Below are 19,606 nucleotides of genomic sequence, written 5' to 3' on the forward strand. Positions count from 1 at the left end.
ATAACCCAGCACAACCCACCTGCTGACTCCTGTCTTGAGAGATTCAAACAAATAGGAATTACAAGTACTGTACTTACAGTCACACAAAGGATCACCTAAGAACAAAGTGGTACCTGAATATGAACTGAACATAATAGGAATACACACACTTGACATTTTGGGGTTTGGGACATATTTTGATTCTTTGAATTAAGTCTCTTGCTTGATCAAAACAGTAAAAACAAAAATTGTATTACAATTTAAAACAATTATATTCTATAAATATATTATAAAATGTAATTTAATCCTGTGATAGCAAATCTAAATTTTTAGCAGTCTTCAGTGTCCCACAATCCTTCAGCAATCATTCTAATATTGGTGCTCAAGAAACATTTATCATACAATGTTAAAAACAGTTGTGCTGCTTAATATTTTTGTGGTAAGGTTAATACAGAACGATCAGAATTGGTTGATGAAAGTCAACTATGCATACTAACAAGTAACCAACCCTAAACCAAACCGTAACACCTGTATGACTAACTTCATTATACAAATTTTTTGCTTTATGTTGTTCTTTTTCTTATTGGCAAATGTTCAAGGAATTTTCTGAATGGCTCACCTCATGAACATTTGTTGTGGTTCTTGATCCAGTAAAGGCAGCGGGTAGATTAATAGCAGTCAGTGAAGTCATATCGATATGCTGCTCACTGCTCTGTGTAAATGTTCAATGTAACAGCATTTATTTGAGAAAAAAAAACACATTTTGTTTGTCTTTACTGAGACTTTTAATCAATTTAATGGCTCCTTGATGACAAAAAAGTATTAATTTATTTTTGTAAAAACTTGAAACCTAAGATAAAGCAAATGTAAATGTTTAAATTGGAGAAAAACAAACCAAATAGGACAAAAATATGCACTGTAATAACTGCCATTGTTTATTTCAAATAAAATTAAGTCATTTAGTATAGTTTGCCTTCTGAATTAGATTATTAGGACTCAAATCCTAATGCAAATAAAATAACTATGAAATTTTAAAATGTATTTATTCATTTTAAAACTACTTTTACTTTGATAGAAAGGCATCAGGAATAGGTAGCTTCCATCAGAACTGGCCTTTCTGCAGATCCTCTCCATATAAAGTTGAAAAATAAATTAAACAGGGGTGATGGTCAGTTTGAAGTTCAGAAGCACTTTCAATTTAACTTCAAAACAGAAGCAATTTGCCACATTGTATAAAACTATACACTGTAATGATTTCTCCATGGAGAGCTGTCCTTCTCCCTTCACATTAACACTGAACCTGAAGAGTCAAAGAAAGCTGATTAAATTGCTCAGTAGGATTAAACATTTCCGTTCTCCTTTATCCTCTTCTCTCTCGCTTACTCACACACCCATAAAGTCAAATGTAAAAGGATAGTTCAGCCAAAAAAATGTGTCATTTAATCACTCAAATGTTTTTTTAACCCTGTAATTTCCTTCTTCTGTGAAACGCAGTAAGATGTGTGTTTGTGTGTGGATTTTTATTTTACAAGGAAGGTAATTTACACTTCCAAACTCCAAAAAGGGAACATGGCACTTGTAATGTACAAGTTGCATAGACTGCTTTTAATATAATTTCATGATGCTTTTTTTGCCTTTTGGAGCGTAGCAGTATAAATTACTATTAATCTTCACTGAACTGAACAATGCAGTCCAAACACTCTACATGACATCTTATTTTGTGTTTCATGGCAGACAAAATAATATAGCGTCAGAATGAGATGAGGGTCAGTAAATAATCACAAAAATCGTCCTTTTGGAGTGAACCAACTCTTTAAGCAATCCCCAGAGCTAACTTGTGATTTAGCTTAATCTTTTCTGTTCAGTGCAGTGTTCAAGGTGTTTTATGATGACAGCATCCTCAAACACACTATAGTCCAGCTTTGGTCCCCTGTTAGTCTCATGGTACAGAGTTAATGGGAATGTCCTAATGTCCCTATTTATTGTCTGACACAGCAGTCTTAGGGAGGTCCAGTAATCCGAAGTGCTGTTAAACCACCTCCATGCCCAGCTGCTGGGCAGTGTCCTGTAGCTGACACATCACTGACCCCTCTCTCGTAGAGTCTGTTTCTGAGGAGGGGCCGGCCATCAACACCAAGAACACACTTTCAGCATTTTCTTGAGTCCTACAGACCTCGGCTCCATCCTTTCTTATTCCTGCCTCTGTATTTCCCCCCATGGTGCCGAGGGGTGCAGTCTCCTCTGGTTCTTCCCCGGATTGGACGTTCTGCTGGCTGGACTCACTGCTGTCCCCTTCCCCCTGCCGTTCCCGCATCAGCTGTTCTGTTAGCTCCACGCTCTCATAGCGGATCAGTTGCAGACGCATGAATCCATCTTCATGCTCTTTATACCTGAAACGAGTGATTGGCAAAGTGCAAAAAACCATAGTCAGGTTAGACAGGTAAGGTTTATTGATCACTATAAACAAATCAAAAAGTATTAATTTCATGTTCTAATTGAGTAGCGTCCATGGGATCTACTGTTTGTTACACTAATTACAATTTTGGGATCAGTATGTTTTTTTTTTTTAAAGATCTTTTTTTAAAGTGACTTTAAACTTTAAAACTTTAAACTTTTCTATTATATTATATTATATTACAAATAAATGCTTTGCTTATGAACTTTCAATTCAAATCAAAGCATTCTGGACTTTTTTTTTTTTAAATCATAGGCTGCATCCAAAATTGCATACTTCCCTGCTATGTAGATGAAAAAAAACGGTGGCAGAAGCTGTGTCAAAATTCAGAATTCATAAGTGTAGGCAAAAAGCCCCCAGATGACCTACAACGTCTGGCGAGATTCTGAAGTGTGCATATGCCATACACTTTTTGCTATCCCATGAGGCCACAAGAGAGATATTTTGAATGACAATGAAGTGACTCAACTGAAGTCGGTAGGCCACATGACAGTGACAACATATCTGGATTACATTCACACTACACAAAGTTATAAAGAACATACTTTTTTAACAGTCTCAATGTAATTACTTATTCAAAATAAGTACCTACTCAAGAGAGTATGTGATTTTGGATGCAGCCATGGTTTCCACAAAAATGTTAAGCAGAACAACTCATATGCATCATATGCATATAAGTTTCCTAATCAGAATATCAGAATGATTTCTGAAGAATCATGTGACACTGAAGACTGGAGTAATGCTGCTGAAAATGCAGCTTTTCCATCAAAAGAAAAATTACATTTAAATTTATGAAAATAGATTAAAGTAATTTTAAACTGCAATAATATTTCACAGTTTTTGACTATATTTTTGAACACAAATCTTCTTTCAGAAACAAAACCGAGATACCACATTTGGTAACATTATAGAGGTTGAGAAAAAAAGTAATGAAAACTAAATAGTTGGTTTTTGGCCAAAGGGAAGAAGGAAGTGTTCAAACCTGAATCTCGGGTGACCTGAAGGCCACTTGAACTGATGTTTCTTGCGTAAGTGGGCTGTGAGGTTGTTCCCCCGGGTGAAGCACTGCTCACACACGTGACACTTATAGCGAGGAGTGTAATCTCCCTAAATACAAAGCAGCACATTAACATGTTTAGCTACTCCGGAGCAATGAGCTGAATATGAATTACAGTACAGTTGAAATTAAGTAGAGTTGAATTCAATTTTTCTTTTTGATGTGGGGTTAGTTTGACTTTGTTTGCTCACACTGTTTATTTGTATCATCAAATTGTGTTTTTGGCTGTATGAGTGAAGTTAAGTAACATCCATTATTCATCAATTATTTCCAGACTAGATGGATAATTTTTATAGATCAAATCATATTAGAGTTATTCCTACTTACAATTCTTAATTAAATTACAAGCCCAAAAAAAGAAGAAGAAATTTTCCATTTCAAAAAACTAAATCAAATCAATCTCATGGTAAAACCACATTACATAACACTACTAATCTTCCATTGCAATCTTACATATGTACTAATCTTATATAATACATGTTACTTCTACACTCTACAGTAATTCATGTACTAACTAGTTAAAAGTCAATTATGCATAATTGCAAGAAACTAACCCTAAACCAAATCCCAACCATGAAACTTTTTTGAGTAAGTACAATGTAAATACGTCACAATCTCTATTGCTACATGTTGTTGCAAACAATTATGACTAACTTTATTCTAAGAATTGTTTTGCTTTATGATGTTCTTTTTCTTATTGGCAAATGTTCCTGGAATTTTCTGAATGGCTCACCTCATGAACTCGTTTGTAGTGGTTCTTGATTGAGTAAAGGGAGCGGGTAGAGTAATCGCAGTCAGTGAAGTCACACCGATATGCTGGCTCACTGCTGTGTGTGTCTAAATGCTTCCGCAAGTCTATCAGGTTTTTGCAGCTGGAACCACATGAACACAAACAGACAGGCCATGTCTTACATGGCAGAATAATATAAAAATGATGACTCATTGTTATTGCAAATGAATCAGCCTCACCTGTACTCGCAGTAATCACAGCTGTAAGGCTTCTCATTGGAATGACGAAACTTGATGTGGTTTCTCAGCGAGGATGGCGATGGACAAGTCATATCGCACAATGGACATTTATAATGGTTGACTTTGAACAGAAGAAAGAAGAACATCATTAGAACAAGCAAGTCACACCGTACTAGGCAATAAAGGCCTGTAAGGTCTAATACTGCAGAACAAAGTACAACCATTATGAAAATTAACACTCAAAAAGACTCATACCATGGTTCCTCATGTGGTCTCTCAGCAGTCGCTCAGTGGCGAAACGTTTAGAGCAGTGAGAACACTGAAATCTTTGACCTACAAACAAATAAACACAAATACATGGGTGCAATTGCCCATACTAGATTTTCATGTCTTCTATTATGTTTTATGAACAAAAATTAATTGATACAGAAGGTTTAAAGATTTTCTTATTATTGCTGCTGCAGCATGTGTACCAACTGAAATACAACTACTCACCTTCTATAGAAGTCTGCCGTCGAATGTGGTCGAAGAACTTTGTATTGTTGGCGAACATTCCTCCACAGGTCGGACATGCCACCAGCTTTTCCTGTGTGTGACTACGCATGTGCTCTCGCAACTTAAACCTGCCTTTGAAAGAGGCCTCACAATCTAGAAATCAAAATAAAAAGTTTATGTTTTCTCAAAACTGTGCTGAACTGTAAAAGTTGTTGTGAGAAGGGAAACCTCTCAGGAACATTTCTACACTCAGTAACATTCAACTAAGATGCTTATAATATTTTCTACCATTGGTCCACTTTCAAATATAGTAGAAATATTGTCCAAAAAACATTTTGTAGCATCAACACAACAGTGGGCTACTGAAATATGATAATTGGTCTTTATCTCACAACTGACTTGGTGCATCAACTTGACACTGTGAATCTTAACCTGGGGCCCAAGATCCACTAGGGGGCATCAGCAAACTTAAAATGATTTAAATAAGAAAAAATAAATACAAATTAAATAAGGTTTAAGTCAGCATGAAACTGAGATTGGGATAGTCTTTTCTTTCCTACTGTGACATATATTTGAGTGAAACAGCAAAAAGTTATTTTGATCAAATATTATGAGGAAATAATTTTGAAAAAAATTATGATCTGCATGGATAAATAATTTATCATAAATAATGCATTATTCCATTAACAAATAATTGTCCGTTTTAGTTTCATGGTGTCTTTAAAAAAAAAAAAAATCAAGATATTTTAATTGGCCCCCTCAACAACCTTATTTTTTATTTTTATTTTTAGAAGAATAAAGTTGACTGGATATATAAGGTAGCCCGGGGGGGGGGAATGCTGTTTCATGCATACTGAGCTTTTTACACTGTTAAAGACTTGGATTCCCATCCTAAACATAGACAAAGTTTCAAAAACTAATATTGGAAGTTTGATGGAGTATTTCTGTGTTAAAAATACTCCTTCCGGTTTCTCACAAGTTTCGGAGAGTTTTTTCGAGTATGGCTCGACTTCACGTCGATAGAGCGGAAGGTCCTTGTATGGGCCATACGGGCTCTTCTCCCGGTAGGGTGCGCACGCGCGACTAGAGCGAAAGGGCAAATGCACGACCCATCAACAATGCTCTCAGCTGAGAGATCCACTCGTCCGTGAACACTTATGTCGTTATAGTCCGCGCCACGCTCCACTTTATTCCTATGGGTGACATCAAGCGACTTCAACGCTTCAGCACAGCATTCCGGGAAGGCAGCGCTGCATTTGAACCGATTTGAACGCAGAAATGACGGGAAGCTTAACAACATCGCGGATCTCCCCGGACACTGCTGTCACAGGACTTCACCAAATCATACCAAAGAAGAGTGTTTTTGACGGAGCGGTCCCAGCGATAAAGGTTCGGTCCTGCTTTGGAAGCAGCCGGTGAGTAAAACTGCTTCAAATGTCTGTGCTGTTGGCTATCGTCGCGTGAGTAAACATCAGTAAACGACACGAACGCGTGCTTCGTCATTCAAATGCGCTAACGGTTACTCCATTGTTGTTCTATGTATAACGTTACACTAGTCTGACGTGCAAAACCGTTTTGCTTGCTACTGCTAAGGTGTAGTCGCATACAATAGTCCATAAACCGAATCATGTCCTCATAAACTGCGAGTAAACAAGCACAAATGTTGACAGGCCACTAAATACAGTAAATACCACAGAGACGGACGTTCTGCTTTTGCTGTTTCTCCTGTTCAATTTATTTTGGATCATATATGTATTAGCTGAGATCGATAGCCATGGGTTTCTCCACGCTTGAGGACGTCACCGCTTTGGGTGTGCTTGTCATTCTTTAGCTCCGCCCACACGATACGCCTCCAGGCGCTCGGTTTTTTCCGGAAAGACTCGGTACAGCCTATATTTCTTTTATAAATATGATAAAACTAAAGACTTTTCGGAGATATGAAGGATGCAATACTACTCTATAGGTACTCAAGATTGACATGAGATTGACTGAAACTGAGTGTTTCACCCTCCTTTAAAGACGGTGTTTCCTTCTGGAGCATCAGTGAATGTTTGAACCTTTTTAAATAGTTGTGTTTGAGTCCCTCAATTGTCCTCAGTGTAAAAAGATGGATCGCAAAATCATACAAATCACTGCTGAAGAGGGTTTAAATTTGCAAAAGATGCTGGGAAACTGAAGAATTTGCAGGACCTGGAGGGTTTTTCTGAAGAAAGTTGGGCAGATCAACTGCTCAGGACAAACAAGAGACTCAAAAACAACCATTACAAAAAACAAAAAAAAACAGCCGTGGATCATCCAGAGAATGACACACAGTATTAAGAATAAATGGTTCATAAACGTTTGAACTAGGTTATTTTAATAAATTCAGCTATATTTTAGTCTTGTGCAACATATGTACAAATGTTTTTTTTATGTAAAATACCTTATTCAGGACAGTAGTAAATAAAATACAACATGCATTTTGTAAGATCTCTCTTATATAGTTAAAAGTATTCACATTTTCACAGATTTTGCAAGCGGATCACATACTTTTTCTTTCAACTGTATATGCACACATTTTGCAGTTACACTAAGCTCAAACATATTTTATCAAGTAGAATAATAGAGTAAAAATATTTTTAGAAATCATTATCGTTAATCATTATTTAGTAAATCACAAATAACTGGAATAATTATTGAGCCTTCAAATATTGCTGTGGACAATGGGGAGGCCGAAAAGGTTTAGAACCACTAACTTACATGTGTTTCACATAAAATTGTCATCATTTACTCACCCTCAAATTGTGAATTTAATTCTTCTATTGAACACAAAGAAGATATTTTGAAGAATGTTGGTAACCAAACAGTTGATGGGCCCCATTGAAAATGGAAATATGGAGAAAAAAAAAACTATGGAAGTCAACGGGTCCATACATTCTTCTTTTGTGTTCAGTAGAAAAAAGACATTTATACAGGTTCAGAACAGCTTGAGGGTGAGTAAATGATGACAGAATTTAAACATTTGAGGTGAACTGCCCCGTTTATACATATACTATAAAAAATAATAATAATTTCTTACCTTTCCAGCCGCAGAATAAAACATTCTCTTCATTAGCCTCGAGACAGTGTGCATGCATCTCTACATGTCTGTAGAACCACTCTGGATTATCCATAGACATCTAAATACAAACATACTTATCAGCTGATTACTTGACATGATTTATCTAGATACATGCAATGTATCACCTACTAGAAGAATATGTTGAATTGCCTTCGTACCTCACAATGCTCCCAAAGACAGAGGAAGTTCTCTTGGACCTCAGGCACAATGTTGCGGTTGTGCAGGCCGACTGAGCAGGCACCCATGTCACTGTGGCCCTTGAGTATAGCAAGTCCCCACTGCTTCAACTTGGCATGGTAGCAATGGAAGAAAATGTGTCTGAGAAGCTCTGCATCTCCTTCCACTGAGCAGAAACCACAGTCTCGCCATAGACAGTTATGCTCCTCATCTGTAAAGCATACAGGCAAACTAAGGCCTAATTGTGAACCAGGGTCTCTGACTGCCGGAAACCCGGAAAATAAGTAGCTTGCTATAGCTTAACACTCAGAAACAATCCACTGCTGATGTAACATTGATACAGACAAATGAACAGTGCATAAATGTGCACCAGTGAATGTTGGTGAAAGAGATGAAGAAATTACATGTGTTCCTGGCCCATTCTCAGCACTAAAGTTCTCCTCGGAACACCTTAAACCAGATTTGATTTTGTATACTTGACCTGATATTATATATATAGTCCCTGACAAAAGTCTTGTCGCTTATCTATTTTCTAGAAATACCTGATATTAACCTGACTTTTAATTAATTCATTGGTATTAGAAATAGCTCATATGAAAAGCTAAAACCCTCCCAAATGATGTTTAATGCACTGAAATAAATAATGTTCACAGAAAAAATATTTATCATTTAATCAAGACGGAAAGGTCAAATTTTGACAAGACAAAAGTTGTCGCCTATACAGAAATTGAACAAATTTACAGCAAATACAAAAATATGTCAGCAAATTAAGTTGTGGTGCTGTGAGATCCAAATGTAATATCTTGTATGACTTCCATGAGCTTGAAGGACTGCATCCATGCGGTTTGGCAAGGATTCATACAATTTATTGATGAAGTCATCAGGAATAGCTAAGAAAGCAGTCTTGCATGCCTCCCAGAGTTCATCAATATTCTTTGGTTTCGTCTTCCATGCGTCCTCTTTCATCCTACCCCACATATGGTCAATGATGTTCATGTCTGGTGACTGGGCTGGCCAATCCTGGAGCATCTTGATCTTCTTCGCCTTGAGGAACTTTGATGTGGAGATGGAAGCATGCGATGGAGCACCGTCCTGCTGCAGAATTTGGCCTCTTTTATGGTTGGGAATATAAGAGATAGCTAAGATTTCTTGGTATTTTAGACTATTGATGTTGCCTTCCACCCTGCAGATCTCTCGCACACCCCCATACTGGATGTAACCCCAGACCATGATTTTTCCGCCACCAAACGTCACTGTTTTCTGGGTGAATCTCGGACCCATTCTGGCTCCAGTAGGTCTCCTGCAATATTTGCGGCGACTGTGGTGTAATTCAACAGAAGATTCATCTCAAAATACACCTTCTGCCACTTTTCCAGCGTCCATCCTTTTAGCAGGCTGTGGGCCTTGGCAAATGCCACACGGTTTTTCAATTGTCTTTTGTTTAGTGCTGGCTTCTGGGCACTGATTTCGACCATGGAGGCCATTTCGAGACAGAATCCGACAAACTGTTCTGGTTGACACAGGGACTTCAGGTGACCAGGTCTCGTGGAGCTCTGCTGCAGTGGAAAATGGGCTGGCCTTGGATTTTCGAGCCAACAAACGGTCCTCTCGAGCAGTTGTCTTGCGGGGTCTGCCTGACCTGGGCTTGTCAAAAACGTCTCCAGTCTCTTCAAATCTTTTTTTTATCCTCTGTACTTGACGCTGAGACACATTGAAGGCGTCTGCCACATCAGCAGTGGATCTGGTCTTCAGCCTCTTGATAATCAAAACTTTAGTCTCAGGGAGAATATTAGGCATGTTTGCAGAGGTCTAGTTGCAGTTGATGTGAAGGTCTAGTGTACTGGGGTTCTTTTTATACACACTTGAGACCTAATTGATCCATTATTAGTCACAGGTGAAGCTCACATGACAAGGTGACAACACTTATGTCTTTGCAAAAATTTACACATTATCACAAAAGCTGGTGGGATTAAAATGAGCCATTTCTTGTAAAAAAATCTTGATTAGAAATATATTTCAGCGGCACTTTAGGTCAATTTGTACACAAGCGACAAGACTTTTGTCAGGGACTGTGTGTATATATATATATATATATATATATATATATATATATATATATTCTGTCTATGTCCTGTCTATTTTGCAATGTATGGTGTGCTCTCACTTGTAACTGAAACTTTACACCTAATTTTTACACTAAGATTTATCATTAATTGCAACAAGAGGCAAAGCAGTTTTTATTTTATTTTACATATACTATTTATATACTGCTTTTATTTTTATTTTTTATTTTAATTAAGTTTAATTTGTAGCTCTTTTTTTGTATTGTAAGTTTTAATTTTAATTGTTTTATTTTAAATATTTCTAAATAGTATTAACAGTTTATTATTATAGTTAATATTTTTAGTACTGACAATCTTACACATATTTCAGTAAGTTGCCAAAGCAACATTTTACATTTTTGATGAGTTTTTCTTCCATTTAACATGTAAAAAAATTTTTTAGGTATTGACAACAATACCGAGGCTGATATCTGTATGAGATTCCATCTTTCCGTGGAACACAAAAGAAGATATATTGAAGAATGTCCGGTTTGTTTGTTTTTTCCATGTAATGACAATGAACTGGTGACAATGATGTCAAGGCTCAAAAAGTGCAAAAAATAAAGTAAATAATTAAAAACATTAAACAAATAAATACAATTATCTTTAAAACTGGTTATAACATTGTCTGTTACATATTTTACAAAAATTTGATTGGTATAATTTAAACTCTAAAATTAAGACTGAATACCCTAAACGTTGTAGTCAGTGGTCAGATTAGTACTTAAGAAGATAGTGGCTATGATTATGAAACTGGGCTGGACGCAGGTGTTGGACGCACCTGGTAAGTCTGCCTCACTGTCCACTGTAGCTTTATAATGTTTCTCCACGTGCTGGCAGAAGTCCTGCATCCTGTCAAACGTCTCCTGACACGAGCCCCACTCACAAGCCAACTCCAGCAGCAGCTCCTCTCTGCGTGGGGCCCGCTTACCCGACGGGGGCATCATGAAGCACTGAATGTAAAACACAATATGTGATCCTCCAGTCCTCTGAAACACAGTAAAGAGCCACACGTGAGATCGGTAACGTTATGTGTAACTTAAGTTAGTTATGCTCGAGCTACCGGTCCATAACTGTCAGCTTGTTTTTAAGGCAATAAAAAAAGCTTTTCCCATACATGTACTGCGCAAAAATGATTAACTCCAACATGTGTACACTTCTTAATTACCAAAATGCACTGCTAGTAGTTTAATAAAACCATGGAAAAAGTTGTTATCCTAGCATGAAACATAGCTGGTTAGCAAAACAAAAAGGGAAGTTAACATTCTGCCTCCATTTTGTTGACTAGTAGCCTTTATGTTTAGCTTGGGTTGAGAATAATTTAATGTGTTTTCATCCATGGGCATTATGTGAAACTGTGCATAAAGAGTTGTTAAAAGGATCGAGAAATAACTCACCTTTAGCAAATACTTCAAACATTTCCTCAATATTTTTCCCACGGAATAACCAAACCAATCAGATGTCAACTTTGCGGCGTCGCGTTCAAATCTCAGCCAATCAAATTGCAGCCTAGCAGTACATCACAATGATCATTCCCTCCGACATCTAAACCGTTTCAAGTGTTCCGCGTCGCACTTTATATTCAGTGGCAGTAATGTCTGTCTCTAACAACCCTAAAAAAGGAGTTGTACTCGCTGTATGGTGCCATTTTAATTAAACCCTGTTTTAGAATCATTGTACTATTCAAATAATCAATATGGAAGTCAAAAATCATCTTATTAGAAAGTAAGGCTGCTACTAAACATTTTTTTTACCATATGATATTTTAACAATTAGCTGTCATTTTACTTCAATAAAAAAATAAAAGGCAGTTATTTGATTTCGGAAACAATGTTGTCATTACAATACCCACACACACAGTATAAAAAGGTTTTTATACATGAAAATAAAAAGCTGCCGTTGTATTTTAGGAAAGGATCATCAAATTCAGAAGCTAAAAAACCAAAAGGCAAAACACAAGTTAGATGACTACAAATATGGATTAGGAGGACATTTTTGGGTTATGTTTGATACTGTGTTTGAATACTGTATGATAACGGTACAAATTAATATTTTCCTTCCCAGGAGCTAGTGTGATTCATTGTCACATGTTGTTTATTCAAATGAGTCAAAGGCATAATATTAGATCTGACACAGAAAAATATAAGTACATGTATCAAGTCATCTTTCAGAAATGTTCTCAAAAATTTCACCAACTGCCTAAAATATCCCTGAATGTAAGTGTTTCACATAATCTTTCAAAATAGAACCCTCTGCTTTTCAGGTCACCCTAAACTATTGCAAATCCTTATGCATGAGCAATCCTGTCCCAATGAAAATTAAGGGCATATGTGTAGACTGTCCCTTTACATGCAGATATATAGACAGAAGAGCTGAAATACACTGTATTGTAATTAGATTCCATCATTTATAAGTGACAGGCAGTAAAGTAATATTTCACAAAAAGTTGTTTTCCAAATGAAAAGCAGCAGGTTATAAAGTCTCTCAGGACCTCAAGTTTTCTAGACGTCGTAGAACAGACGCACAAGGTGATAACGGATTCCAAATGCTGCAGCACTTCCCAAGACCTAAGAAAGAAATATAGTAAGAATATTATTTAAAGATTCACACAGTCTTGGAAAACCTGAACACGTGTATGATTTCTAGATTTGGAAAATTAATATAAATTAATACGATTATGCATTGATTAATTCACAATGAATATACATTTTACTAGTTATGCCAATCTCAAAAATATACTATCAGTTATTCTAATTTGAATAATAACTATTTTAGTTACTTTTTTATTTTACAGAAATGTGGTTACAAATTAAAAGGAAGTCTATGTAAGACTGTGGCCAAAACTGGTACTGCAGTGTATCCCCTCTCCCCCTCCCCCGACTCGAGGTTGCCAAATTGGCTGCAGGATCCAGCAGGAACATTTGTAGCTGCAGCTGTGGTAACTAGAGCAGAATTGGCAACCCGGATGCCCAAACACTACTGACTTTGTGATTGGTCGATAGGTGGAGGGTGGCGCTTCAGGCCAAAACACAACATGTCAACATCAACATCAGTTGAGGGCTGCAACAACAACTTTTAAATGACAATATCCTGGCCAGACTACTGTTGTCAGTGATAGAAGTATTTAAAATTAACATGATTTCTTAATGTCTAGTGACATATCAGGTTCATTTTAAGATGAATTGAAATATATTTCTTACATACACTTCCTTTAAAATAAGTTTTTGAAAACAAATCTAGGGCTAGGGAGCCTTTAAATACCTGAATAACTTTGAACCACTGATGATAATGATTTATAAATGATTTCTCATACATTAGTGATGTTGTTACATATCATAACCTTCTTTACTCTTTCAAACCACTTTGAATTGAAATAACCATAATATGGCACATTACCTATGAACTCTACAGTGCATTTAAGAGATTTACCTGTATTAACAGCATGGTTGCAGTAAGGTTTCTCTCATGGGTAGGTCCCAGCACTTTTAGAACGAGGTTGATAAGGGTCATGTTGTTACACTCAATAAACTCATCATCTCCTTCCTGCCCTCTACGCACATCCAGAAGCCATAACATTTCTGCCACCTGCAGGATAAAAGAGGAAATCACATTCAAACATAATTTTATACAGGGAATACCACAAAGGACGTGCTCCTAGATTTTTGGTTGGCAAGCAACAACATTCCTCTAAAACAGAGTCCTAAACCCATTTATAATGATACATACTGAAAGTGGCATGTGTGATTTTACCTTTAGAATTAGTTGTCCTAATGGGCCTAGGTCCTTCTGTTTGAACTTGGAGTAGCTCATGCCAAGTTTTCCCGTGTCAGGCTGTAACCTGTAGTGAACATGTAAGACTTTGATTACAAATAACTCATGAGAATTGTATTAGGTCAACAACAAAAAAAAGAATAAAAAAAAGAATATTCCTTATAGTATGATTTTTTAAATGTTAGTGTAATAACCCACCTGGGCAGGCGATGTCTGGGGCAGGGAATAATGTGAAACAGCTGAGGCAGGGAGTAAATAAAGTTGATGACTTGGGGGATAAAGAAAAGCAGCATGGTCTTACTAAAGTGACCGAGTATTCCGACCACTGCGAACGTCATTCCAGCAAAGTAACAGAAAGTGTCTCCCACAAACACAGAGGAAGGGTACCTGAGAGGTATTCAAAGTTAGAGGTTTATTATTTACTCGAAAAACAGAACTAGTTGAGGTTAAGATTATTCTCACTATTGATTGTCAAATTTGATAACTTTTTCACAAACAGGGCTTATATCAAACCAGGATTAGGCCTTAGCTCAATTAGGCTGCTTTTATAAATGTGCCCCCCCAAAAAAACATTACTGGTGTAAATCTTGAGACAAAACAAAGGTACTGAGTCTGACATATTTTATTGTGCAAGTTGATTTCAGATAAAACAGACAGGCAGTTTAGTCAGAGATTGTTGCTCTGTTTTTTAAGTCCATAAAAATGCATCAGTCCATCAAATAATGTGCTCCACACAGCTCCGGGAGGTTAATAAATGCCTTTAGAAGTGAATTGATGCATTTGTGTAAGAAAAATATCCATATTTAAAATGTTATTAAGTAAAGTTTATGGAAAGAAAGTGTTGAAAGTGCCTCTGCAATTCAAAGGCTTACGTCCGTTTCACAAATACTCCACTTGCAGTAAGTATTGCAGTGTATATTTTTTTCGTACCCATGTTAACGGATTACTGCTTTCACACTTGCACACGGATGTGGTCTGACCATCCATTCCAGGAGCGGTGCGTCTGCAGCAGTGCTGCGATTGTTTCCACACCGAGGCTATTTTTTGCTGCGCTGGATGCGCTGAATTAAAGTGACTGAGCATTGCTCGCATTAAAATAAACATGTATTGACGTGAAAATCTAGTTATTTCACCACAGATGCATATTATTTGAATATCATTTACAATTCTACTCTGTTTCAAAGTCATCGCATGGCTTTTTGCCTTGGGTAAAGCAAGGAAAACAACAACATGCCAGGCATTTAGCTAAATAAGGAGGATAGCACTCATCCTTCCTTCTTTCTTGGAGATGGAAAAACAAAGTTCTTTATGACCTGCTGGATTTCTTATATAAAAAAAGATTTAAGATATAAAAATTGTGCAGCATAATGTTTGTGTTTTTAAATGCTTAAATGTTTTTCCACTTGTGTTGCGTGAGCAATGTAATATATAAATCTAAAGGCTATATAAGTAATTGGAATAAAGGAACTGAATAAAACGTTGCCATGTTTGCCTAACAACTTTTGTATTTGAAATAAAAATAATGAATAAATGCTGTGTTTGTGGTATACAGTTGCATCTAGAAGGCAATTACAACATTTTTCCACAGAAGGCGATCAACTAGAACTTTACTTGAAAAAGTTTTAAATATGGATATTTTTCTTATAAAAACGCATCGATTTGCTTCAGAAGGCCTTTTTTTAAAACACCAGACCTGTGTGGAGCATGTTATTTAAAGGACAGATGCATTTTTATGGACTTCACAGAGCAACAATCCCTGTCATTATAAAGCTTGGATTAGCCAGGACTTTTTTAATATAACTCTACTTTTATTTGTCTGAAAGAAGAATGTCATATACACCTAGGATGACTTCAGGGTGAGTAAATCATGAGCTAATTTTCATTTTTGGGTGAACTATCCTTTTAAACCAGTCCCGGAGGATAGAGTTCAGTATTTTAAAGGCCTGTCTTTAACTAAAGCATATTCAACAGGTAAAGATTTAAAAAGCAATAGTTTTTACATACCAGTTGTGGTAGAAAAGGGCTAATGTGGTGAAGAAAAAGGGAATCATGAAGTACAAAGAGAAAACATGGTCATCCCTGTAGTCTCCTGAAAGAGAAACGTTAATCAAAGATCAATTTACCAATATGTAGCTGCAGACTTATTTAAATAAACTCAAGCAATGTCAGTGTGGTTTTAACAAGAACTTAAATAATTTCTATATATAATGCTCAAAAGTTTGGAATAATTTAAAAAAGTTTATTCTTTTTAATAACTTTTATGCTCACCAAGGCTGCATTGATTTGGTCAGAAAATACAGCCAAATTGTGAAACATTATTACAATTTAAAAATCACAGTTTTCTTTTTTTAACATATTATACTACGTAATTTCTCAGTTTGATGGCAAAGCTGAATTTCCAGCAGTCATTACTCCAGTTTTTAAGTGTCACATGATCCTTCAGAAATCATTCTGATATGCTGATTTAGTGCAGCCTTTGTGAATATTAAAAAAAAATCCTAGTATTCCAAACTTTTGGCCAGTGGTGTGTATAAATGATGCATATTTTAAAATGGCTTAAAATGGATTTGAATCTGGGTGGAAAAACTGATAAAATATGTTGAAAATAGGCTATTCTCTCACCATTGAGCTCCAGTAAATTAAAGAGGATGATGGAGCCAGATATGAAGAGAGCTTGTCCAGACTCAATGCCATTGATACCGGCCAAGATGTTGATGGCATTTGTGCAGAACACAGCCAACATTCCCATATACACATAATACAGAATGCCTGAAACATATATACCAACTGCTTAGAATATCAACATATCCTACATATCAAACAAAAGGGCAATAAAATCAGCCTCTCTCTGTCAAGACACATAGAGCACCAAACATTTAAGCAGACTGTCAGACCGTCAAACTCACCCAAGTCCAGATGCATCCCCAGCAGGACGCGAAAAGGTTTGGGCACAACAATGACAGTGTTGCCGAAGTTAGTAAAGTAGACCATGAGGAGAGGCAGGGAGGCCATAGTGGGCAGCAGTAGCTTGTGTCTCCATCGTAGGTTCAGAACATCATCAGCAAAGCCCAGGAATATCATGCAGCAGATGGCTAACAACGCACCGATCAGTTGAACAAACTACACGGACATATCATTGATCAAGAGAAGACAAAAAAAACAAAAACAAAGTAAAGAAATATCAGTACAGGAAATGTTGGAATACTGTGGTGCACAAATGTCACAGTGATGGGACCACACAGTAATACCATAGTACTTCAATATATAACTTGCAACAGAATGATTGCCATATTATATTATTTTTTTATTTTTTTTATTTACTTTCATTTATATTACATTCATATTTGGCAACATTCTTCAGCAAGGTTGTATATGTCCACAAATGCATGATTTTACCCCTGTATCTATGGATGTGAAGTTTCTCAGGTCATTTGAGGCTACGGTGCAAATTATTTTGTGTTTTCAAATTATAGTTGTGTTGGTTGATATTTTTGTGGAATACATTATTTTTTTCCAGGAACCTTGATGAATAGAATGTACAAAAGAACAGAATTTATTTGAATTTTTTTAATATATATCACTATAAATGTATTTCCTGTCACTTTTGAATATTTTAATTGCTGCATAAAAATATAAAAATGCTGCATAAAACATTTTACTGACCCCAATCTTTTGAACAGTTTTAGTTCTTGAAATTAATTTGATTAGGGCTCATAAGCTCACCTCATTGTGAGGGAACCGTTGACACTTCTCTCCCATAAAGCACTGGAGGAAGGGGACAGGGATGAAGAGGAAGAGAATGATGAGGAAGACTGTGCCACTGATTACACCTTGCGATTCGGGTCTAGTTAATGAAGAAAGTAGCAAGTTAAATTCATGTTTCAAACATCAATGCAATGCATACTTTTGATGCACAATAATGTAAATAAAGAAAATCATCCACTTACACCTCTTTCTTTATAGTTTTATTTAGGTCCATGCCATAGAGTCTTGCAGCTATGAAATGTTCCTTAAAAGCAGGAATAAGCTTGACTGTTGCAATGCACCCCAGTGCAGACATACAACAGTTGATGATAAGAGGAAGAGTAGGAATTGGAGACATCTTCTCAATGGACTAACACGACATAAAATTGCAATACACTGTATTTACTGTATTATATACGCAGTTATATGTCGACAAATCTAGTTGAATCTAGTTAAGCCTTTGCTTCCTGTCAGCAACATTCAATACATTTATATAGTATATTCATAGTGAAGCTGTCATTGATTGAACATGTTTCGAAGTTGAAAAATAATTTAATTACATTTCAAATACACCACATTGCTATAGACACCACTGCACGAAAGCTTGTGCATAAATTATATTTGCTTATTTTCGAATCAACCGACCTGTTTTTATACAAAAGCACTGAATCAATGAATGGCAGGTCATTGACTTAACGTTGACAGCTGGATTTTCTTTAAGGTAAATTACAGGAAATCGAGAATAAGAACACCTGTCCAAATAACGACCGATTCAGGAGTTACTAGTTACTCGTCGGAACAATGTAAGTAGCTTTTGCGTCAAAACATGATAGCTCTATCAGTTTACAGTGTATGCTTGACTCTCTTCACAAACTCCACGTATACTTCCGTCAACATAATCCGTCCGCTGACGGGTTACATAAATACGACTCACTTATTATACACTTATAAACTGTTGGTAGGACAGCAAAAGTTTCGAAGCGCAATGTTGCTAAATATACGTAAGTCACCAGGTATGTTATTTATCAGAAATATATAAGTATATTTTTGTCATCTTGGTTTTAGTCGAACCTTTGCAGTTGTAACACAACCGGAAATAAAAAGAGAAAGATATTAAAAGTCCTATTTTCTGTTTAGTAACTAATAATTTATAAAAAATACCAACTACTACTACTACTACTACTAATAATAATAATAATAATAATAGTAGTAATAATAAGTCGTATTATTATTATTATTATTATTATTATTATTATTATTATTATTATTATTATTATTATTATTATTATTATTATTATTTTGCCTTTCTAGAAAATATATATTTACTGTATATTATTATAGCCATATATATATTTTAATAAAATATGCATTGTATATTTGGACAGTTTCTTATTTCTAAACAAACATACAAAACATTTAATTTTGAGGTGTGAGTAGCCTACCATATTATAAAGAAATGTCAGACAAGGCTTTGGAGCAGGGATGTCGCAGGTAATGCTCTCTCTATTATAAGAGCAGTATAACAACCGTTTCTGTGTAATTCTGAAATCAACTAAAGTGTATTCAGTTATCTTTATTATAGTAGTATTACATCATAGAAGAATCTTACAAGCAATTGATTTTGAGTATACATATCCAAACAAATAACACTTTTCAATTCTTGAAAATAAAAAAAGAAATGTATTAATGTAAAATTTGGCAAGAAATAGTAATAAAATAATTGTAAAGTCAACAAAAACACAATTTTTGGCTTATAC

The 19,606-nt window shown here is 35.9% G+C and overlaps 2 protein-coding genes across 4 annotated transcripts; both read right to left on the reverse strand.

Moving 5' to 3' along the window:
- Positions 1-891: 891 nt before the first annotated feature.
- Positions 892-11,872, reverse strand: hinfp (histone H4 transcription factor). Of its 3 annotated transcripts, none has more exons than XM_067438797.1 (10): positions 11,732-11,872; positions 11,116-11,323; positions 8,214-8,443; positions 8,014-8,113; positions 4,956-5,108; positions 4,716-4,793; positions 4,461-4,581; positions 4,225-4,363; positions 3,417-3,541; positions 892-2,369 (listed from the first exon to the last, which is right to left on the reverse strand). In XM_067438797.1, the coding sequence occupies exons 2-10, from the start codon at positions 11,279-11,281 to the stop codon at positions 2,009-2,011; spliced, it is 1,473 nt and encodes a 490-aa protein (XP_067294898.1). In that variant the 5' UTR covers positions 11,282-11,323; positions 11,732-11,872; the 3' UTR covers positions 892-2,008. The 3 variants fall into 3 exon arrangements, with proteins under 3 accessions (XP_067294898.1, XP_067294900.1, XP_067294899.1); XM_067438799.1 differs by having other exon boundaries at positions 11,116-11,287; positions 11,732-11,809; XM_067438798.1 differs by lacking the exon at positions 11,732-11,872 and adding an exon at positions 11,503-11,697.
- A 523-nt stretch (positions 11,873-12,395) lies between these two features.
- dpagt1 (dolichyl-phosphate (UDP-N-acetylglucosamine) N-acetylglucosaminephosphotransferase 1 (GlcNAc-1-P transferase)) lies at positions 12,396-18,929 on the reverse strand. Its single transcript, XM_067440168.1, has 9 exons — positions 18,053-18,929; positions 17,829-17,949; positions 17,012-17,225; positions 16,728-16,874; positions 16,110-16,194; positions 14,304-14,492; positions 14,085-14,172; positions 13,764-13,919; positions 12,396-12,901 (listed from the first exon to the last, which is right to left on the reverse strand). Exons 1-9 carry the CDS (start codon positions 18,205-18,207, stop codon positions 12,836-12,838), a joined length of 1,221 nt encoding a protein of 406 aa, XP_067296269.1. The 5' UTR covers positions 18,208-18,929; the 3' UTR covers positions 12,396-12,835.
- Between the last annotated feature and the right edge of the window lie 677 nt (positions 18,930-19,606).

This window comes from Pseudorasbora parva, chromosome 3 (assembly GCF_024679245.1).
Source record: "Pseudorasbora parva isolate DD20220531a chromosome 3, ASM2467924v1, whole genome shotgun sequence".
In the NCBI taxonomy this organism is placed as follows: Eukaryota; Metazoa; Chordata; class Actinopteri; order Cypriniformes; family Gobionidae; genus Pseudorasbora; species Pseudorasbora parva.

What these genes read in the sequence shown, in the direction of transcription:
- hinfp (XM_067438797.1), bottom strand. Translation starts at nt 11,281, where the DNA reads ATGATGCCCCCGTCGGGTAAGCGGGCCCCACGCAGAGAGGAGCTGCTG. An exon ending in ACGGCAGACTTCTATAGAAG is followed by an intron (nt 4,794 to 4,955) that starts GTGAGTAGTTGT and finishes ATTTGTTTGTAG; the next exon opens with GTCAAAGATTTCAGTGTTCT. An exon ending in ACTACAAACGAGTTCATGAG is followed by an intron (nt 3,542 to 4,224) that starts GTGAGCCATTCA and finishes CTTTGTATTTAG; the next exon opens with GGAGATTACACTCCTCGCTA.
- dpagt1 (XM_067440168.1), bottom strand. Translation starts at nt 18,207, where the DNA reads ATGTCTCCAATTCCTACTCTTCCTCTTATCATCAACTGTTGTATGTCT. An exon ending in AACGGTTCCCTCACAATGAG is followed by an intron (nt 17,226 to 17,828) that starts GTGAGCTTATGA and finishes ATGTCCGTGTAG; the next exon opens with TTTGTTCAACTGATCGGTGC. An exon ending in GGGGATGCATCTGGACTTGG is followed by an intron (nt 16,875 to 17,011) that starts GTGAGTTTGACG and finishes TATATGTTTCAG; the next exon opens with GCATTCTGTATTATGTGTAT.